Consider the following 23,875-nt stretch of genomic DNA (forward strand, 5'->3'; position numbering starts at 1 on the left):
ATAAAATCCCACCTTGAATGATTTAGGTTTCGTTCTGTGCAAAAAGAAACTGTGACCCCAACGTGTTTCAAAGACGTCGCTTTATAAGTTGTTGTCAGACACGTTACGATTGCACCTCAAGGTGTGTTTAATATCGGCAGGAAATGGTTTGCTAGTTTGTATTGTTCAATTTGCATGAAATTAATGAAATCGGAAATAACCGCAGCGACCATTACAACAGTCTAAACCCTTCCAATATTAACGCTAATAGATGTTGAAAATAGTATCGAATATTCTGCAGGATAACGAATATAAACAGAAGGAATAGTCGCTAATAGACTGGTTAGATGTGGAACGCGCTACCACAAGGAATAGTTGAGGCAAACAGTCGACATGCATTGAAGAGGAAGCCAGATAAGCCCAAGAGGGAGAAAGTAATAGAAGGGTATCCTGACAGAGTGGCATAAAGTCGGGAGGGTGGAGGCTCGTGTGGAGCTTCAACGCCGGCAGAGACCAGTTGGGCCGAATGGCCTGTTTCTGTGTTGCAATTTCGATGTAACTCGATGAATATTATTTGGTGTTCAGGTCCCACGTGACACAGATCAGCCTCAGCCTCTCCTTCCTTCCCGCCGACTGTTGAAACCTTGGGCGGGAGGTGAAGCCTTTGGACTCGACACTCACTGCGGTTTTCCCCGCTCAGGTTCCTGTCTTATTTGCAGCGCATTGTCTCAACAATCTAGGTGTCTCCTGTGAATTTGAATCCTCTCACTGTGAAGAACAGGAGACAAAAAAACGGCTAGAATTCATTCTACTGCGTTTCGTTAAAATCCTTCGTTTATATTTTGATACAAAGCTTGTTGCTGTTAGTTTGAAACATGAGAAATATTTCAGCGTAAATCAGATTTTGTGGCAGTTATTAATTTAAAATATTTCTGTCTTTTTGAACGTTTATATGAATTTGAGATTTTTGATTAAAAATGCCTGCTTTATCCGGGACTTGGACCCTGGATTTTCGCATTTAAATACGTAAGCAAGCAACTCACGCAACTTTATTAGAATCAGAGAATTATTGGGATGGGTGCCCACGCCTCCAGGGAAGATTGCGACCTGAACTCAGCACCTTACACCAGTTCGGCCATTCTGACCCCTGGAGCTGTTACACTAAAAACCAGAGAGCGCTCAAGAAGGATCCTCATCTTCTGCTTCGCACAAAATTCAATCTGCTGGACGTCCAGCTCTGCCAGACTGCACGTTCTTTCAAACAGGTTTCCAACTGGAAAAAACACTCTTCTGCCGAGCTACTATTCTTGCTTGTGCTAATTCTATTCCTGAAGTGCAGGATGGAAAGTGTCGTGTCTAAGCCGCTGGTTTAAACCTCCAGTTAACTCCCACATATGAAGATGGATCAAACTCATAACCTATGGGACACTGGGATTTATTAATACAAAAGCAAGGAAGTTTCTCCAACACCTAATCTCAATGGTATTATTTTGAGGGGGAAGTGAGAGGCCTGAAACTTTTTTCTTCAACACCCAAACCTAAATTGAGCAAAGTTTCCCAGTACTTATTCTGGGCTTATATCTGCTTTACACATCCTGCACCACCCTCCTTCCCTGCAATAACCCTTCTTTACCCTCGCAGTTCAGCGACCGCTCGATCCATGCATCAACCCATTCGGATATCAAATACAGAAACCATCCCCACCAACCCCAGCTCTTTTAGAAAGCTGCCAATAAGCTCATTGATTGCTCAGCTGAAGCAGCCAGTGAGGTAGAGATTTAAAGCAATGTGGCCTAAAATGGATGGTACAGGCACAAAAAACAAGATTAAAGAGATAAATAGATAAATTAAAGAATATGGAAGAAAGCTGAGGGGGAGGCTAAGTCATGTTTTAGAACGATATTTAAATCGATGAACTATATTCTATTAATATTGCAGTGATCAGGCAAGTCCGGATTTCCCTGTACCATTTTTAATATTAAGTATTTCTTGAGCATTTGGCGTGTGAGGTGAAACGTTTAGCAATTGGCCAGAGCAGGGATGCTGCCATTGAAAGGGTTAAAGGCATCTTGACACGAGGATATCAGTCCGAATTCAACCACCTTCTGTACCCACCACCTGCCCAAATACTGTGTGCAGCCATTCAGGCCTAGTTATTACAACAGCAACAACAACTTGTATAATACAACGCCTTAAATGTGGAAAAAAACATCCTGAGTGGCTTCAGGGTGGGGCGAGGAAAAAGATAAGCCAAGGAAGGAGATATTAGGAGGGGTGACAAAAAGCTCGGTCAAAGAGATGGGTTTAACGAGAGCGGGCTTTTTGCTCTCAAGATTGGAGGAGAGTGGAGAGGGAAGGTAAAGGATAAAGGAAAACGACATCTACCTGGAAGGAGGGCGATTGACTGACTCATTCTGATTCATCCCAACCTCGATTGCGCGGGGTTGGTTGTATCTATCATCACATCACAGGAGGTGGAAGAAGTGGTCTGCGTTTGCGGCAATTTTCTATATCTTCTTTTAGGCATTTTGCTTCGCCTGGAAAAGACAAGATCTAGGAAGAGGTTGAAGAGAGGCAGGGGAAGGAAAAAAGACACAAGGTCTAAAGGGGGGGGGGGGTGAATCATATTTAATACACACCCCCATTGCCTGTGCTGTTCCAGCTGTCTGAGGTGACGAGATCTCCTCCACCCGTCCACTCCCCACAAGAAGACAACATCGGCCAACGGGAAAGTGTATCCCACCCCACTCACCGTTCCCTACTTTGTCAGATACCCACTCTCATTCCCTCATTTCCTTCTCTCTCTCTCTGTGTAGAGAGAGCACCGTTTTTTGTTTTTTTACGGAAGTGAGAAAGCAGCTCTGCCAACTCGGGTTGAGGTGTTGCCTCTTGTGAAGACTCCAGAATACAAGGGCCATTTTACACCCAGGCCTGAGACTCGGGGTGAGGGCAGCTACGAATAAATATCGATATGGCGGCTCCACCTTGGCCTGTGCCACGACCTAACTGGACGTGCACGGGCTTGGCCTCCACAACTGCTCCTGCTGCCTCGGCACCTTTCTGGGGAAGAGATTTTGGTTTGTGATGTGCTGTTTCGGATGTGGGGTCGTGATGTCAGTGAGATGTGGTGTTGTGATGTGTGGTTGTGATGTGGGTTGTGGTGATGTGGGTTTGTGATGTAATTTGTGATGTGCGTTTGAGATGTCAGTTGAGATGTGGGTTTTGATGTGGGGTTGAGATGTGTAGTGAGACCAGGGCCATGGGATGGTAAGGTTAATGGGCAGAGAGAATTTTTCTCCGGTATTTACACCAGTTCACTCTACAGATGGAATCGAATCGTCTCCTACAATTATCCTTTCACGCCATCCATAATTTTGTGGTGGAGAATTTGCAGCCGGCTTATGTAAAAGTCTATGATTACTCCGAGACAGGTAGGGCCCCTCAAACAGTCGACTTCCACCTCTCCCTGTCAAATCATCGGGTGTTTTTTCCCTTCCATCTCTCTGTGCAATCCCTGGGTGTTTATTCCGTTCGATTTCTCTTTGTGCAATCCCCTTGTGTTTATTCTGTTCGATCTCTCTCTGTGCAATTCCCAGTTGTTCATTCCCTTCCACCTCTCCTTGCCAATGCCGGGATTTTTCTTATCTTCATTCTCTCCCTGTCCAATCCCGAGTGTTGAATCCCTTCCATTAATCGCTATCCAATTCCTGGTTTTAATTCCCGGCCACTTCTCTCTGTTCACTTCCCGTGTGTTTATTCCTTTCGATCTCTCTGTGTCCAATTCTCGGGTGTTTATTCCCTTCCATCTCTCCCTGTACAATTCCAGGGTGTTTATTCCCTTCGACCTCTCCCTGTCCAATTACTGGGTATTTTTCCTTCATGTTTCTCTCTGTCCAATTCCTGTGTTTATTGCCTTCGATATTTCACTGTCCAATTCACAGGCATTGTCTCCGTTCCTTGTCTCTCTGTCCAATTCCCTGGTATTTTCTGCCTTCCATGTCTCTCTGTCCATTTCCCAGATATTTTCTTCCTTCCATATCTGACTGGCCAATTCCCAGGTATTTTGTCCCTTCCATGTCTCTCTGTCCAATTCCTGGATTTTAATTCAATTCCATCTCTCCCTTACAATTTCCGGGTGCTAATTCACTTTGATCTCTCCGTGTCCAATCACTGGGTAAATATTTCATTCTACGGCTCCCTGTACAATTCCCGGGCATCATTCCTTCGATATCCCTGTGTCCAATCCCCGGGTGTTTAATCTCTTCCATCTCTCCCTATCCAATTCCTCCGTGTTTATTCCCTTCGATCTCTTCATGTTTCATTCATTGGTCCTTATTCCCTTCCATCTCTCCCTTTCAAAATTCCCTGTTATTTATTCCCGTCGATCTATCGCTTTCAATTCCCGGGTGATTTTTCCCATTCAACTCTCCCACTCCAATACTTGAGTCTTTATTGCACTACACCTCTCACTGTCCAATTCCCGCGAGTTTATTCCCTTTGATCTCTCACTGTCCAATTCCCGTGTGTTTATTCCCTTTGATCTCTCACTGTCCAATTCCCTGGTTTGTATTCCCTTTGATCTGTCCCTATCCAATTCCCGTGTGTTTATTCCCTTTGATCTCCCACTGTCAAATTCCCGTGTGTTTATTCCCTTTGATCTCTCACTGTCCAATTCCAGTGTGTTTATTCCCTTTGATCTCTCACTGTCCAATTCCCGTGTGTTTATTTCCTTTGATCTCTCGCTGTCCAATTCCCGTGTGTTTATTCCCTTTGATCTCTCACTGTCCAATTCCCTGGTTTTTATTCCCTTTGATCTCTCCCTGTCCAATTCCCGTGTGTTTATTCCCTTTGATCTCTCACTGTCCAATTCCCGTGTGTTTATTCCCTTTGATCTCTCACTGTCCAATTCCCTGGTTTTTATTCCCTTTGATCTCTCACTGTCCAATTCCCGTGTGTTTATTCCCTTTGATCTCTCACTGTCCAATTCCCTGGTTTGTATTCCCTTTGATCTCTCCCTATCCAATTCCCGTGTGTTTATTCCCTTTGATCTCCCACTGTCAAATTCCCGTGTGTTTATTCCCTTTGATCTCTCACTGTCCAATTCCAGTGTGTTTATTCCCTTTGATCTCTCACTGTCCAATTCCCGTGTGTTTATTCCCTTTGATCTCTCGCTGTCCAATTCCCGTGTGTTTATTCCCTTTGATCTCTCACTGTCCAATTCCCTGGTTTTTATTCCCTTTGATCTCTCCCTGTCCAATTCCCGTGTGTTTATTCCCTTTGATCTCTCACTGTCCAATTCCCGTGTGTTTATTCCCTTTGATCTCTCACTGTCCAATTCCCTGGTTTTTATTCCCTTTGATCTCTCACTGTCCAATTCCTGGGTGTTTATTCCCTTCCATCTCTCCCTATCCAAGTCCATGCTGTTTATTCCCTTTAAACCATCCATTTCGAATTCCTGGCTGTTTCATCCCTTCGATCACTCCCTGTGCAATTCCCGGCCGTTTATTCCCTTCCATCGCTCCCTTTCCAATTCCAGGATGTTTCTTCCCTTCGATCTCTCCCTGTTCAATACCGGGGTTATTATTGCATTCGATCGCTCTCTGTACAATATGCGTGTGTTTATTCCCGTCGATTTCTCCCTTTTCAGTTATCGGTGTTTATTCCCTTCGATCTCTCTTTATCCAATCCCCAGGGGTTTAATCCCTTAGATCTCTCCTTCTCCAATTCCTGAGTGTTATTCTCTTCAATCTCTACTTGTCCAATTCCCGGGTGTTTAATCACTTATATTTCTCCGTGTCCAATTCCCGGGTATTTATTCCCTTCCATCTCACCCTGTCCAATTCCTGGGCGTTTATTCCCATCCATCGCTCCCTATCTGTTTCCCGGTCATTTATTCCCTTCAATCACTCCCTGTCAAATTCACGAGTTTTAATTCCTTTCATCTCTCCCTATCAAATTCCCGGGCGTTTCTCCCATTGACCTCTCCCTGTCCAATTCATGTGTTTATTTCCAGAGATCGCTCCCTGTCCCATTCCCGATTTATCACTGGGTGTATATTCCCAGGAGTTTATTCCCTCATGTGCATTCAATTGTGTTAATTCTCGGGTGTTTATTCCACCGCTTTTATTTCCTGGTGTTTATTCCCAGAATGTTATCCCATTCTTTATTTACCAATTGTTTATTCCCAGATGTCTCTCCATGCGTGTTTATTCTCGGATGTTTATTCCCGGTTGTTCATTCCCATTTTTATTTCCTTCCTCCTCTCCCTTTCCCCTTCAGGTGACTCGGCCATCGCTGAATACCACAGACCAATCAGAACGGAAAGTGTGTCACGAATCACTGTCACGAGATGACAAAACCTCAAGTGAATTTGGAGCATTTTCACTTGCCACAGAATCCACTCTCACTCCCTCTCTCCCTGTCCACAGAATCCACTCTCACTCCCTCTCTCCCTGTCCACAGATTCCACTCTCACTCCCTCTCTCCCTGTCCCCAGAATCCACTCTCACTCTCTCTCTCTCCCTGTCCACAGAATCCACTCTCACTCCCTCTCTCCCTGTCCACAGAATCCACTCTCACTCCCTCTCTCCCTGTCCACAGAATCCACTCTCACTCCCTCTCTCCCTGTCCACAGAATCCACTCTCACTCTCTCTCTCCCTGACCACAGAATCCACTCTCACTCCCTCTCTCCCTGTCCACAGAATCCAATTCTCACTCCCTCTCTCCCTGTCCACAGAATCCACTTTCACTCCCTCTCTCTGTCCACAGGTTCCACTCTCACTTCCTCTCTCCCTGTCCATAAAATCCACTCTCATTCCCTTTCTACCTGTCCACAGAATCCACTCTCACTCCGTCTCTCCCTGTCCACAGAATCCACTCTCACTCCCTCTCTCCCTGTCCACAGAATCCACTCTCACTCCCTCTCTCCCTGTCCACAGAATCCACTTTCGCTCCCTCTCTCCCTGCCTCTCCATCTGTCTCTCTCTGCCCTCTCTATCTCTTTTGTCTCTCTCCGTCTCGCCCTTTCTTTCGCTCTCTCTCGCTTACTCGTTCACTTTCTCCGTCTCTCTCACTCCCCCTCTCTCTCTGCCTCTCTATGTCTCTCTGTCTCTCTCTTTCTCTCTCTCTCCCACCTATCTCTCCCTCTCTATATCTCTCTCCCCTCTCTCTAATTCTCTCTCTCCCTCTCTCTCTCTCTCCGTCTGTCTGTCTGTCTCTCTCCCTCCCTCTCTCTCTCTTTCTCTCTTGCTCTGTCTCCATCTTCCCGTGTGTCTCATTGCCTGTCTCTCTCCCTGTCTCTGGCTGTCCCTCTCTCTCTTTGTCTCTCCCTTCATCTCTCTCTATCTGACCCTCTCCGTTTCTCTCACACCCTCTCCCCCTTTGTCGCTCAATCTGTCTGTCGCTGTCTCCGTCTCTCACTCTCTCACTCTGTCACTCTGGCTCTCTGACTCTCTCTCGCTGTCTCTTGGCATCTGTATCTCCCTGATTCCCTTAATACCCCTTAATCCTCTCTATTAATAAGCTGTGAGCTACCTTGTCCTAAAGTCCATGTATTCTACATCCACTGCATTCTCAGTCTACCCTCTCTGTTTCCTCCTGAAATTAATTCGTAGAGGTTTGTCACACACGATCGTTACTTTTGAAATCCGTACAGGCTCCTTCGAACTATTGTCTCATTATCTGGAAAGGTGGTCATTTCATCCACAATTAAAAACTAGAACATTCCCTGTTTATTCATAGGAACAGGAGGAGGCCATTCATCCCATCCAGTCGAGCTGTTCCCCTCAGCTCAGATTCCGTGTTTTATTGTCTGTTGTTTTTTTGCACAGTGAACTATCCCTCTGAGAGATCGCCGGCAACAGAGGCCTAGGGGTGGAGCACCACCAGATTCTCCACCTTTGGCCAGGCCCGAGATTAACATCTGACCTGTAACCGACTCTCACAATAAACGTGTTGATCGATGAGTCTCGTGTCTCTCCCTCACTCTCTCTCCCACACTCACAGACACACTCACAGCCACTCACAGACACAATTACAGACACTCACAAAGACAAACTCACTGACACTTACACAAACAGACTCACAGACACACTCACAGCAACTCAGCCACACTCACAGACACACTCAGACACACACGCAGACACTCACACAGACACAATTACTGCAACACTCACAGACACACACAGGGAAACTCACAGTCACAATCACAGACACACTCAGCCACGCATACACAACCACACTCACAGACAGACTCACAGACAGACTCACAGACCAACTCACAGACCAACTCACAGAAAAACTCACAGACAAAGTTACAGTCACGCTCAGAGCCACGCACAGACACACTCACAGACACACTCACAGACACGGACACTCACAGCCACAGTCACAGCCACACACGCAGCCACACTCACAGACACGATCACAGCCATACTCACAGACACACTAACAGACACACTCACAGACTCGGACACTCACAGCCACAGTCACAGCCACACACGCAGCCACACTCACAGACACGATCACAGCCATACTCACAGACACACTAACAGACACACTCACAGACACTCTCACGACCAAACTCACAGCCACACACACACACACACCCACACTCACAGACACACTCACAGACAAACTCACAAACACACTCACAGATACAATCACTGACACATACAGACACAATCACAGTCACTCTCACAGAAAAATCGCAGCCACACTCACAGACACATTCACAAACACACACAGCCACACACACAGACACACTCGCAGACACACACAGAGCCATACTCACAGACACAATCACTGCCACACTCTCAGACACACACAGGGGCACACACAGTCACACTCACAGACACAATCACAGACACAATCATAGCCACACTCATAGACACACCTACACACTCACAGCCACATTCACACACTGACATACACACTGACAGACACACCTAAACACTCACAGCTACATTCACACACTGACAGACACACCTACACACTCACAAACGCAATAAAACAGGAAGCAGAATGATCTCACCAGTACCTGAGGACTAATACCCAAGCTAGGACATGGAGGGAAGGAGAGGGGGAGGGTTCATAGAGCGCACGAGAAATAGGGGTGGAGGGGATGAGTCTCTATCAGGGAAGGGTGGAACAGGCATTTGTTCGGGGCTCCTCTCATTCCTAATTCTGTACATTCTACGCATGTATGAGAACCCCTCAAATTTCCCCACTCAGTCTCTTATTCCACTCTAAAAGGACCTCTCTCATTCACCATTTAGACAGTTATAACCCTTTATAAGGGCCTCTCTCATTCCCGACACATTCCCTCAAACCCCTCTGTAAGGATCACTCTCATTCACCACTCAGTCCCTCGTACACCTCTATAAGGACCCCACTCATTTCCCACTCAGTTCATTATACCCCTCTATAAGGACCCCTCTCATTCCCCACTCAGTCCCTTATAACCCTCTATAAGGACACCTCTCACTCCCCACTCAGTCCCTCATACCACTCTGTAAGGACCCCTCCCATTCCCTACTCAGTCCTTATACCCCTCTACAAGGACCCCTCTCATTCCCCACTCAGTCCCTTATACCCCTCTATAAAGACACCTCTCATTCCCCACTCAGTCCCGTATACCCCTCTATAAGGACCCCTCTCATTCCCCACTCACTCCCTCATACCCCTCTATAAGGACACCTCTCATTCCCCACTCACTCCCTCATACCCCTCAAAAAGGACACCGCTCATTCCCTACTCAGTCCCTAATATCCCTCAATAAGGACCCCTCTCATTCCCCCCTCAGTCCCTTATACCCCTTTATGAGGACCCGTCTCATTCTCCACTCAATCCCTTATACCCCTCTATAAGGACCTCCCTCATTCCCCACTCAGTCCCTTATGCCCATCTAAAAGGACCTGTCCCATTCCCCACTCAGTCCCTTAAACACTTTTATAAGGACCCCTTTCATTGCTCACAAAGTCCCTTATACCCCTCTATACGGACCCCTCGCATTACGCATTGAGCCCTTATACCCCTCTATAAGGGCCAATCTCATTGCCCACACAGCTCCCATACCCCTCTATACGGATTCCTCTCATTCCCCACTCAGCATGATACTCTCTATAAGGGCCCCTCTCATTCCCCAAACAGCCCCTTACCCCCCCTCCATCCTTTAGAAGGACCTCTCCCATTCCCCACCTCGCCGTTTATGCCCCATTTAGCAGAGTAACTGAGGGCCCTGATCTCCGAGCAAGGATGTAGCCCTTTAAGGGAATCTCGCCTTTCAGAGGAGATGTGTGGATCTTTTAAGGGACCTCACCTTTAAGAAGTAATTAAGGCTGGAGTGGGTGGAGACCTTCCAGAGACAGGTGAGAGTTAACAGGGTGAGGCACAAGAGAAAGAAGGCTGTTGCTGTTGCCGAGACACATTGACCTGAACACAGCCCAGAGAGGACGCTGTCAAGTAGCTGGGGTACGAATTACAGAAAAATGTACTCGGCGTCGCCAGAGGGACGGTGTATTGGGAAAAGTGTACAAGCATTTTCAAAGGGACGGTGTATTGGCGAAAGTTTACTCGGCTTCACCAAATGGACGGTGTATTGGGGAAAGTTTACTCGGCTTCACCAAAGGGACGGTGTATTGGGGAAAGTTTACTCGGCTTCACCAAATGGACGGTTTATTGGGGAAAGTTTACTCGGCTTCACCAAAGCGACGGTGTGTTGGGGAAAGTGTACCAGATATCAACAAAGGTACGGAGTATTGAAAAGTGTACTAGGCATCGCCAAAGGTACGGTGTATTGAAAAGTGTACGAGGTATCGCCAAATGGACGGTGTATTGAAAAGTGTACGAGGTATCGCCAAATGGACGGTGTATTGAAAAGTGTACGAGGTATCGCCAAATGGACGGTGTATTGAAAAGTGTACGAGGCATCGCCAAATGGACGGTGTATTGAAAAGTGTACCAGGCATCGCCAAATGGACGGTGTATTGAAAAGTGTACCAGGCATCGCCAAAGGGACGGTGTATTGAAAAGTGTACGAGGCATCGCCAAATGGACGGTGTATTGAAAAGTGTACCAGGCATCGCCAAAGGTACGGTGTATTGAAAAGTGTACCAGGCATCGCCAAAGGTACGGTGTATTGAAAAGTGTACGAGGTATCGCCAAATGGACGGTGTATTGAAAAGTGTACGAGGTATCGCCAAATGGACGGTGTATTGAAAAGTGTACGAGGCATCGCCAAATGGACGGTGTATTGAAAAGTGTACCAGGCATCGCCAAAGGGACGGTGTATTGAAAAGTGTACCAGGCATCGCCAAAGGGACGGTGTATTGAAAAGTGTACGAGGCATCGCCAAATGGACGGTGTATTGAAAAGTGTACCAGGCATCGCCAAATGGACGGTGTATTGAAAAGTGTACCAGGCATCGCCAAAGGGACGGTGTATTGAAAAGTGTACGAGGCATCGCCAAATGGACGGTGTATTGAAAAGTGTACGAGGCATCGCCAAAGGGACGGTGTATTGAAAAGTGTACGAGGCATCGCCAAATGGACGGTGTATTGAAAAGTGTACGAGGCATCGCCAAATGGACGGTGTATTGAAAAGTGTACGAGGCATCGCCAAAGGGACGGTGTATTGAAAAGTGTACGAGGCATCGCCAAATGGATGGTGTATTGAAAAGTGTACGAGGCATCGCCAAATGGACGGTGTATTGAAAAGTGTACGAGGCATCGCCAAAGGGACGGTGTATTGAAAAGTGTACGAGGCATCGCCAAAGGTACGGAATATTGATAAATGTACTTGGCTTCGCAAAAGGGACTGTGGTGTGAATTTGTTTGGAGCGTATTAACAGAAACGTGGTCTGAAGGATGAATTAGTCAAACTCTATCGTTGGTTGTGTGAGGAAGCGAATGAGATGGTCGGACTCTGTAACAATTTATAAAGGTATATTATCTGTACAAGAAGTTGTAAAATAGAAATAGCAGTTGGTCCGAATGCCCTCTGTGCTGTACTGTGCATTCGATGCAAAATATACATAATATAATAGAATTACATATTGATCATAGAAAGTTACCGCACAGAAGGAGGCCATTAGGCCCATCGTGTCCGTGCTGGCCGAAAGAGAGCTATCCAGCTTAATTCCACTTTCTAGCACTTGGTCTGTTGAACTGGAGGTTCCAGCACCTCAGGTGCACATCCAGGTACTTTTTAAATGAGATGAGGGTTTCTGCCTCTCTGGTCAATATATTGTTGTTGTCAATTATGATTTCAGGGAAACTTTGTTACCCTGTTGGGCCGAACTGCCAATACCTGTGCCGTGCTGTATTCCATGCGATAGATATACTATATCCAGGAATTGGGACGTGCAGCGGACATTTTTCAGGCGCTATGCGGTCTCCTAAGACCTCAAAATGGCGTCTGGAATGAGCGTGCACGTTTCTCGTGTAATGTGCGCTGGATGCCATTTTGATAAAGGCGTTTGCGCACGTGCGGATAATAAACACCGGCATCATGTAAAGTAAGGAGAATGGGGGTTAAATTGAATATGTCTCGAAAAGCATGATTTGCTCCCACCTCTTAAAGACAGGCTGCACCTCTTAACGGCACAGAGTCTGAACGGAGATCAGAAATCGCACACGGACATCACAGAGGCTGGTCCCGTCCTTGTTTACAAACTGATGATCTCTGTTAAATCATTAAATAAAGGCTGCGCACGACTAAACCCCACATCCTCCAATCTGCACGCCAGAACTCAACAATCTGCCGATCTGAGTTTGTACCATGCCTGCGAGAGAGCGTGCACCAAGGTTCTCTGATGATGCACTGGAGACCTTGGTGCAAGAGGTGGACAGAATGAGTGGCATCCTATATCCGCAGAGGGGCGAGAGGCCCTCCAGGCATATGCTGCCAAGGCAGTGGGAGGCAACGGAAGACAGGAGCATAGCAACACGAACATCGATTCAGTGCACAAAGAATTTCAATGATTTGACCTGAGTGTTCAAGGTGAGTGAGGTCAACTGTCAAGTGGCATCTCCTACCAAATGCAACACTCGCCTCATCCACTGTTCCACGCTCTACACCCGCCATCACTCACCTACCAACAAACTCTTTCAAGCAGTACTCAACTCTTGCTATCAGATGCTTCCCCTCACCTTAACCCATTACCACTGCTGCAAGGCCACACAAACTGGCAGCTACTCAACCTTGAAAGGCACGTCACCCAGACATTCCGGTAGACGATCACCGACACAATTTTCGCTTTCTTGCTGGAGCAGGTGGTGCATAACAGGAGATAGCGAGTGTCAGTGACATTTGGCCCCTCGAGCCTGTTCCGCCATTCAATGAGTTCATGGTGGACCTGTGATCGAACTCTTAGCCCCTTATTCCTTAATATCTATGGGTCACAGAAATCTATCAATCTCAGATTTACAATTCACAATTGAGCGAGCTTCAACTGCTGTTTGCAGAAGAGCGTTCCAAACTTCTCCCACACTTTGCGTGCAGAAGCGTTTCCTAACTTCACTCCTGCACGTCCTGGCTCTAAACGTACGGCTATGTCCCCATGTCCGAGTATTCAATTATTGGAGACCTCCAAAAAATGGGTCAAATGCATCAGTAGCCAGAAGCAATAATCCAGCAACTAATCTGTAAATCCTTCATGGTCCCTTTAAATAGCGCCGTTCGGGGTCGTTCAGTCACTCTAAGACACGTTCAGATGGTTGGGGTTAAGACTGTGCGTTGAGTTGTGCGTTATTCTCAAAATTGTGTGTATCACTTTAAATCAGCGTTGCACACTGATCTAACGCATCTTCTCCCAACTTTACATGTTGCCGGCGTTCGTCATCTGCGGGAACGCGAAACCCTTTACCAAGATGGCGTCCGGCGCACAAAAGACTGGAAGCCGCTCAGCAATCCTAGAGATCAGCTGGAGAATGGAGCGTGTCACTCAACAGTCTGAGCTTCCAAATGAAGCATACACACATTTGACATCGGTTTCTGCTGCAATGGAAGCTGCGACATTGGTCAACAGGCTCTGCATCATGGTTGGTTCCACAGGTGTGCTGTTGGAGGTGACCACCCGTTCTGTGTAGGAAGGGATGGGCTCCAAGCTCTGTGCAAATCCCTGTGACAAGTTCCCAGTGGACTCCTCCATGCCCCTTGATATTGTGTTCAGGCTTTCCAGTGCACCAAGCTATCGGTTTTTTACGCCCATCAGCCGCCTTCTGCAGCCTGGCCCATCTGAGTCCTTGGCAGCAGAACAAGTGCCCTCTTGCGATCTGGCACCTGTGGGACCTGCTCCCCCTGCCCCAGCTCCTGTGCACTTGTGCCCGGTGTCTCACCATGCGCCGAAGCGTCCTCTAAACTACGCGCAGTGTGAGACTGAGTTGGTGGCTGGGAATATAAGATCGAGTGACGGTGTGTCTATAACATCACTCTCATCTCCCTCTGCCTCCTCCGACTGGGCAGGTTCCGGTTCTCGGGTATCTGCAATGACAACTGGACACGGGTTGAGTTGTGGTGCGGGGAGAGGAGACAGTAAGATGTGCGTGCTTACATCTTCTGCAGCACGTGAGCCAGAACAGCTTGTGGGGTGAGGGAGAAATGGGAAGCGAGAAGGAGCATGAGATATGCATTGTCGGGACCCCCTTCGTCGATGCCTCCAGCACCGCCACGGCCGCAGCGACGGCCCGCTCAATAATGACCAGCACTGCCTCCTCCAGTGAGTGTCCTGCAAGATGTTTGGGAGATGTGGCTGTCATGATTGTCGTTAATGGTGCAGTTGGTAGGAGACGCCACTTGACAGTTGAATTCACTCACCTTGACCACTCGTGTCAAATCGTTGAACATTTTCGTGCGCTGCATCCATGTGTCTGGTGCAATGCTCCTGGCATTGAATCCTCGCGCAGAATATGACTGGTGGGCCTCTTGCCCCCCACCCTCCGCGGATACAGGATGCCCATCTGTGCGTCCATCTCCTGCACCAAGGCTTCCAGTGCGTGTTCTGAGAAACTTGTTGCACGGAGGCCCAGCCATTACTACAGAATTGTTCATAAACACAGAAAGCTGTCACATCGGGGGAGACCTCATAGTTCTGGACACTGGGTGAAATACACTGAGGTGTTTATAAACACAGAAAGCTGTCACATCGGGGGAGACCTCACAGATCTGGACACTGGGTGAAATATATACAGGTGTTTATAAACACAGAAAGCTGTCACATCGGGGGAGACCTCACAGGTCTGGACACTGGGTGAAATACACTGAGGTGTTTATAAACACAGAAAGCTGTCACATCAGGGGAGACCTCACAGGTCTGGACACTGGGTGAAATACACTGAGGTGTTTATAAACACAGAAAGCTGTCACATCGGGGGAGACATCACAGTTCTGGACACTGAGTGAAATATATTGAGGTGTTTATCAACAGAAAGCTGTCACATCGGGTGAGACCTCACAGTTCTGGACACTGGGTGAAATATATACAGGTGATTCTAAACACAGAGGTGCTTTAATTGTATAACCACAGAAAACATTCGCTGGGATTGTGGTGCGCAATATATCTGCACCGGTTGGTTGCGATACAGGCGGCACCTAACATACTTGCTGCCTCATGATTTCAATGATTGCTGCCTTCAGACTGTGCTACCTACGCAGTTGATAAGCTTCAGGCACCAGCAGGGTTTCCCAATATCGGGAGTGGCGAGTTCTACTTAAATGCAGCCTGCACCTCTTAAAGGGGAGGTGCAATGTGGCTGCAGGAATTAGTGGAAGCCGATTGGGAAGTAAATCTATGTTGGAATATATTGAAGGAAACAAAACGAAAGATTTGCATTTATATACCGCTTTTCACAACCTCAGGACATACCAAAGCGCTTTCCAGCAAATGAAGTGCAGTCAATATTGTAATGTGGGTAACCTGGCAGCCAATTTATCACAGCAAGCTCCCACAAACAGAAGTTTGATAATGAGTAGATAATCTGTGCTTCAGTGATGTTGTTTGAGGGATTAATATTGGCCCCAGGACACCAAGGAGAACACCCCCTGCTCTTCTTTGAAATAATGCCATGGGATTGTTTATGTGCACCTGAGAGGGCAGAACGGGGACTCCGTTTCACCTCTCATCCGAAAGACGGCTCCTCCAACAATGCTGCACTCCCACAGCACTGCAATGGAGTGTCAGCCTAGATATTGTGTTGAAGTTTCTGGAGTGGGTCTTGAACCCACGACCTTCTGACTCTGATGAGAGGGCGACCCACTTAGACCCAGCTGATACTATGAATGGCTGTGCCTGTGAGAGCGTTCACCAAGGTTCTCTGGTGGAAGAGGTGGAGAGGAGGTGGGGCATCCTTTATCCGCTGGTCGGGGGTGTTGGGCAAGAGGCCCTCCGGGCACATACTCAAATGGCAGTGGGAGGAAGTCGTGAACGAGGTCAATGCAAGGAATGCAGCACCAAGAACATGGAAGCAGTGCAGGAAGAAGTTCAATGATTTGACACGACCAGTCAAGGTGAGTGACGTCAACTGTCAAGTGGCGTCTCCTACTGTTGAGACATGAATGAGGGAAAGAGAAACAATGAAGGCTGAGAGGGTTGAACAGCCACCCAACCAAAGTCATGTCGAGACCATGTCCATGCCTAACAATTGATTTCCTGTTGTACCGATGTAAATTGGGTATTACTCAAAGCCCGGGGAAAATATACATAAGATTGAACTTGCTGCCTGGTGAACGATGAACGGAGACAACCAGTCTCGGAAACAAAGACCAGTCAAATACAGGGAAGCCACACGTTACTCTAAATAGGACACAGCAATCGGGGCAAGATTGAGCTTGACGGGAGAAAACTCACACCTAATTGTGTTGAACAAAGACAGACTGGTCTTTGTGGGGGAAATGACTGTTCCAAAGCCAGTTGGTTTTAAGTGGTGTTTGAGTGACAGACAAAGATACCCAGTCTGTGTATATTAAGATGGGTTCGGTGGGCGTGTCCAAGGTGTGAGCAAAGGTTGCATAATGGGACCAGGACCACGCTTTGGGTGTTGTGGGGGTACTGTCCAAAGAGCTCGTGCCTAGGCTTGACTGTATCCTGCTTATCGCACAGTAACATTGAAATATAGGCAAGACAAGGAACTGCCTATCATTTCATCCAACTTCAGCTACCAACACGATGGGTCGAATGGCCTCCTTCTGTGCCATATCTTTCTATGATTCTATGAACTGTACCATTCGCCTCATCCACTGTTCCACGCACGAAATCCCCCATCTCACACATACCTACAAATTCTTTCAAGCCGCACTCAACTCGTCCAATCTTCCTCTCACCCTCACACATTACCGCTGCTGCAAGCCGCACACCCCCAACTCACAGGTCACACACACTTACCAGCAATTCAATCATAACAGCCACATCATCCAAACATTTTGCAGGACACTCACTGACACACTTCCCTCTATCTTGCAGGAGAAGGTGGCGCATTTCGGGAGGTAGCAAGAAAGAACTGGAGGAGGACAAGGCCGACAAGTCCTTACCCCCATGGAGGAGCCAGTGCTGGCCATCATTGGATGGGACAACGCTGCGGCCATGGCCACTGGCGGTGCTGGAGGTCTGCACTGGAGCTCAGACTGCTGCTTTGGAAGCCCAGACTGCAGCGCTCCAGACTGCTGTTATCGTGGCTGTGGGGACCACCGTGAAACGGGACCACTCCAGCAATCTGTTCTCCAACGAGAAGTGCTGACGCGCTGCTCCGAGAGTGTGGCAATGGTGCCATGTCAGTCGAACCTGCTGTCCTCTCTCCGGGCGACATCATTCCTGCTCCCACCCCTGCCACTCTGCCAGTGCCATTGCCGTTGCCTGTCAGCCAACCAGGCCAGACTGCTGCAGCCCATGCCGAGATGATGCAGTCTGCAGCCAGACCCTGTCACCCAGAAATGCTCGAGGTCGACCGCCACGGCCATCTGCACTCTCCTCCATTGAAGGTCAGCAGCCTCTCACCACCATGCTCCAGTCACAAGGATGTACCATGAAGGAGCACGAGGATAGGTAAAGGCACACGAGTGACAGGCACTGAATTAATGCACAAGGTGAAATAGTACAATGGTGTTCACATGATTTCATGTGTTAGTTTATAAATTTGTATTTGAAATCGCAGTTTCTTTTCATTCGTTCATGTGATGTAGGCGTCGCTGGCAAGGCCAGCAATTATTGCCCATCCATAATTGTCCTTGAGAAGGTGGTGTTGAGCCGCCTCTTGAACCACTGCAGTCCGTGTGGTGAAGGTTCTCTCACACTGCTGTTCGGAAGGGAGTTCCAGGATTTTGACCCTGCGACGATGAAGGAATGGCGATATATTTCCAAATCGGGATAGTGTGTGACTTGGAGGAGAACATGCAGGTGGTGTTGTTCCCATGAACCTGCTGCCCTTATCTTTCTTGGTGGTGGAGGTCGCGGGTTTGGGAGGTGCTATCGAAGAAGACTTGGTGAGTTGCTGCAGTGCATCCTGTGGATGGTACACACTACAGCCACATTGCGGCGGCGGTGAAGGGAGTGAATGTATAAGGTGATGGATGGGGAACCAATCAAGTGGGCTGCTTTGTCCTGGATGGCGTCGAGCCTCTTGAGTGATGTTGGAGCTGCACTCATCCAGGCAAGTGGAGAGTATTCCATCACACTCATGACTTGTGCCTTGTAAATGGTGGAATGGCTTTGGGGAGTCAGGAGGTGAGTCACTCACTGCAGAATACCCAGCCTCTGACCTGCTCTGTTAGCCACAGTGTTAATGACCCCCAGGATGTTGATGGTAGTGGATTTGGTGATGGCAATGCTGTTGAATGTCAAGGGGAGGTGGTTTGACTCTCTCTTGTTGGAGATGGTCATTGCGTGGCACTTGTCTGGCGCGAATGTTACTTGCCACTTATCAGCCCAAGCCTGAAGGTTGTTGATTGTAGTTTTTATTTAGGCGCTGCAGGAGGAAGCGATGTGTAATGATGAGGAAGACGATTGGGAGAGGACACGTGGGGAGTGTCCGACTTTTGTTTGTGGCTTGGGTGGTGTTGTTGAGGTTACTGATATCACTCATTAATAAGGTGAGCACGCAGAGTCCTGGCAGACAGGGCCTGTGCATCTTCTTGCCTCCTTGGCCCGTCCTCCATTTCCTGCACTTCCTCCTCTTCCTGCTCTCCATCCTCTTTCTCTGCCTGCTGCTCAGGTTCTCGCCAGATCGGCGGTAGCCAGGGCTGTTCCCTCATCAGTGCGAGGTTGTGCAGCATGCAACGCCGAATCTTGACACCGAATCAGCGGAGTGCTCCTCCAGAATGGACCAGGCAACGGAAGCATTGCTTTCGGACACCTACGCTGTGCTCGATGACGTTTTGTGTGGCTGCATGCCTTCGTCTGTAGGACTGCTCTGCGTGTGTGCGTGCATTCCCGACCGGACTCATGAGCCACCTCATGTGGGCATAGATCTGGTCGACCAATAGCAAGCCTTTGACCTGCCGTTCTGGTTGGACTGCCGTGTAATGAAAGCGTCATGGCTGGTGCCAGGATAGCGGGCATTGACCTGTATGATGAGTTGCGTGTGGTTGCACACTAATTGTATATTGAAGGAGTGAAACCACTTTCTGTTCATGAAGATGGCCGAGTTGATATGTGGAGCATACATGGCAATGTGGTTGCAGTCAATTGCACCATGGGGAAGCCTGCAAACCCTCGAACTCGTTCATTCTGCTTATCTCGGTCAAGAGGGAATGTGATGAACCTTTTACACAGCTCGTACAGTGCATCAGTGACCTCCCTTATGCAGCAGTGTACTGCAAACTGTGAGGTGTTGCTCACATCGTCAGTAGCGGCCTGAAAGGATCCAGATCCTAAAGGTTCAGCGCTGTGATTACCTTGACAGCCGCAGGCAATGCTGTCCTTGCCCTGCTCTGAGGCTGCAGTTGTGGCTGCAGCAGTTGACAAATCTCCGGCACGACCTCTTCCGTGAACAGCAGCCATCGGATGCACCGACCTCTGCTTATGTTGAGGTAAGAGTATTGTTCCCTGAAGGCCTTCATGAAATACGGCCTTCTGCTCAGTGCCCTGCACCTCCTCCTCCTCCTCCTTCTCCTCGTAGCTTGATCTGCTCTGCGTGACCTCTCTACGTGCTCCCAGTCGTCTTTTCTGGCCAACGAGAGCCCCAGCAGGTCACCCATGCCTGCCAGGAATCTTGTTCAGTGCACTGTTGTAAATGACACCAACAATGTAAGACCTGCCAAACCGCCGCTCTTTATGTACTGTAGCAACTCTATCCAAGTATAGGAAGCTTCAACAATCAAGTACAATTGTACCAGAAGCCAGAAGCAATAATCCAGCTTCAATGCTGCCAGACCGCGGGTCTCATAGTTTCTGTTGTTCCATATATTTATTAATATAATAATCTGGGCTTTGGGCTTTCCATCTGTGTAATATTTGATTAAATATATGTTTTGATGTCATATTCGTTCAGTTTAAAGTTGCTAACCGACTCTGTTTGTTCAGTGACTGAAATTAATGTCAGTCTCCATGGGCCCTAATTGTCTCACTGGAATGTTTTCCTGTGCTATAAATAAACGACTACATTCAATGTGTTATCCCATAGTGTCAGTGGGAGCATCACCTCCGGCCCTAACAGGGATTAGCGGCTCTGCAGAGAGGGAGAGAATAGATCGGAACCTGGGAACATTAGATTGGAATGTTACAGAAATGGGTCGGAATCTTAGAACAATCGATTGGAATGTGACAGCAATGTATCGGAATCTTGGAACAATAGACTGGACTGTTGCAGAAATGGGTCGGAATCTTAGAACGATCGATTGGGACAGTTCATTCTGGGTGTTTCAATATCTGTTTGCATATTATGGTTCAATGTCATTTGTGGGGCGGACATATTTTATGCTTCGGAGTATACAACTAATATACTATCCGCTCCTCGCTACTGTCGGTGTTCCTGGTAAGTCTCAATATCCAACTATTAATTCCATAAACCGTGTTCCACTGTATTACTGTTCTTATTATTTACTATCCCCTCCTCGCTGCTGTCGGTGTTCCTGGTAAGTCTCTAGATCCAAATGTTAATTCTATAAAACGTGTTCCACTGTATTCCTGTTCTTCTCATTGCCTGTGCCATACTCTCTGCTGTTCGAGTTTCCGGTAAGCCTCTATAGCCACCGTAAAAATTAAAGTGTTAACGTGGAATGGGAAATATAGCGATAGGGGGAACATGGATGGGAAATATATTTACGGGCGTTTTCTAGGTGATAGGTTTAATTTAGGATGGGTCCCTGGGAGTGAGTTTGTATGTTCAGGGAGCTCTAGCATGACCCTGTTTTTATGGAGCCATTCGGGTGTTTCAGGATTTACAGAGGGGTCCAGCGATGCTACTAATATTTCCAGGGGATCCAGGGGCGATCGTAAAATTTACAGGGGATCCAAAGATTGTACTAATATTTAGAGGGGATCCAGAGACCACAACCAAATTTACAGGGGATCCAGAGACTGTATTAATATTCACAGGCGATCTAGAGACAGTACTAATATTTACAGGGGATCCAGAGATGGTACTAATAATTACAGGCGATCCAGAGACAGTACTAATATTTACAGAGGAAGCAGAGACGGTTCCAATATTCACAGGGGATCCAGAGACTGTATTAATATTTACAGGGGGTCCAGAGACTGTATTATTACTTACATGGAATCCAGAGACAGTACTTACATTTACAGGGGATCCGGAGACGGTAGGAATATTTTCAGGGGATCCATAGCCTGTACTAATAATTACAGGGGATCCAGAACCTGTACTAATAATTACAGGCGATCCCGAGCCTGTAAAAATAATTACAGGGGATCCAGAGACGGTAATAATATATACACGTGGTCCAGAGACGGTTCTAATATTTACACATGTTGCAGAGACGGTGCTAATATTTACACGTGGTCCAGAGATGGTGCTAATAATTACACATGTCCCAGAGACGGTGCTAATATTTACACGTGGTCCAGAGACGGTTCTAATATATACACATGTTCCATAGACGGTGCTACTTTTTACACATGTTCCAGAGACGTTGCTGATGCTTACACGTGGTCCAGAGGCTGTACTTTTTTATACACGGGGTCCCGTGACGGTACTAATATTAAAGTGTGCTAGAGATGGTATTAATATTTCGAGGGCGTCCTGAGATGATACAAATATTTACAGGGCATCCTGAGATGGTACAAATATTACAAGAGGTCCACAAACCATACTAATATTTACAGACAATCCAGATATTGTGCAATTATTTACAGTGGATCCAAAGACTTTACTATTATTTACAGGGGATCCAGAGGCTGTACTGATATTAACAGGGGACCCAGAGGCTGTACTCATATTTACAGGGGATCCAGAGACTGTACTGATATTTTCAGGGGATCCAGAGGCTGTACTGGCATTTCCAGGGATCCAGAGTCTGTACTAATATTTACAGGGGATCCAGAGAGTGTAATAATGTTTACAGGGGATCCAGAGACCGTACCAATATTCACAGGCGATCCAGAGACTGCAATAATATTTTCAGGGGATCCAGGAACTTTACTCGTATTTATAGTTGGTTCCAGAGATTTTATTATTGTTTACAGAGTGTCACAGCTTGATCTAGAATTTCAATCTTTATTTCGCTTCCTTATAGTTAATTTATTGACAATTGTGATCCTGTCTCGTGGGAAGTGCGGTCTCTCCAAATGTGTCACTCGCTACCTGGTGTCCATGGCGGCGGCGGATCTACTGGTCATTATCATCGATCTGTTATTGAGGCAGATTCCCATTATTTATCGTTCACAGTTCACTTTTCTAGACCACTTTCCCGTGTGTAATATCCACGCTGTTCTGCTTTATGCAGTCACGGACTGTTCTGTCTGGTTCACCGTCACTTTCACCTTTGATCGTTTTGTGGCCATTTGTTGCCAGAAGCTGAAAACTAATTATTGCACCAAGAAAACGGCAGCTCTGGTTTTAGGAACAGCGAGTGTGCTGAGCTGTTTAAAGAACATTTTCTGGTACTTTGTGTTCGAAGGTCAATATCTGCTTTCCAATAACCCTTGGTTTTGCTTTGCTGTAACGGGTGTTTCAACATCCCCGGTATGGGCAGTAATCGAACTCCTTCATTATATCCTCACCCCGTGTGTCCCATTTATTCTGATTGCGTTCCTCAATGTTTTCACAGTCAGACACATTTTAGTGGCCAGCAGAGCCCGCAGGAGACTCCGGGGTCACAGCAGTGGGGAGAGCACCAGAGACCCAGAGATGGAGAGTCGCAGGAAATCAATGATTTTACTGTTTGTTATATCAGGAAACTTTATCGTGTTATGGGTGGTGTTCATGTTGTATTCTATTAATCGACGATTGTTGTATTTGGACTCTTCGTCTGTAATTCTACATCCACTTGTACAAGAACTGGGATTTATGCTCCAGCTCCTGAGTTGCTGCACAAACACCTGTATTTATGCCGTGACCCAGGCTAAATTCAGAGAGCAGTTGAAGAACGTGGTGAAATATCCCTTTACTGTAATTGTTAAATTCATTAAATAGTGCGAAGATCGGAAGACTGCAGAGTTAGATCTGTGTTATTCCGACAGGCTGCGGTGCTGCAAACACTGAGTGTTTATGTAATCGCTGAAACGTTTATAACCTGAGGCTATTGATAGACTCATTTTACAGATCTTGTCAAAGTGTGTATCACATGCAAGGACAAGTTGTAAAATAACATGTGGTCACCTATCGCTAGAAATGTTTGTCCATATGGGATAAATTAAACGGTAATTAAGTGAACAACAACACAAGCTGTCGGTGACCAGAGTGTGAATGTAGGCGTCGGTGATCAATGTGTTAATGGCGTGAGAGGCAG

General features: G+C 47.2%; 1 protein-coding gene across 1 annotated transcript; it reads left to right on the forward strand.

Moving 5' to 3' along the window:
- Positions 1 to 20,693: 20,693 nt before the first annotated feature.
- On the forward strand, positions 20,694 to 23,559 carry LOC137335657 (probable G-protein coupled receptor 139). The gene is made up of 2 exons (XM_068000947.1): positions 20,694 to 20,940; positions 22,661 to 23,559. Exons 1-2 carry the CDS (start codon positions 20,694 to 20,696, stop codon positions 23,557 to 23,559), a joined length of 1,146 nt encoding a protein of 381 aa, XP_067857048.1.
- Positions 23,560 to 23,875: the final 316 nt, after the last annotated feature.

This window comes from Heptranchias perlo, chromosome 20 (genome assembly GCF_035084215.1).
Source record: "Heptranchias perlo isolate sHepPer1 chromosome 20, sHepPer1.hap1, whole genome shotgun sequence".
Taxonomy (NCBI): Eukaryota; Metazoa; Chordata; class Chondrichthyes; order Hexanchiformes; family Hexanchidae; genus Heptranchias; species Heptranchias perlo.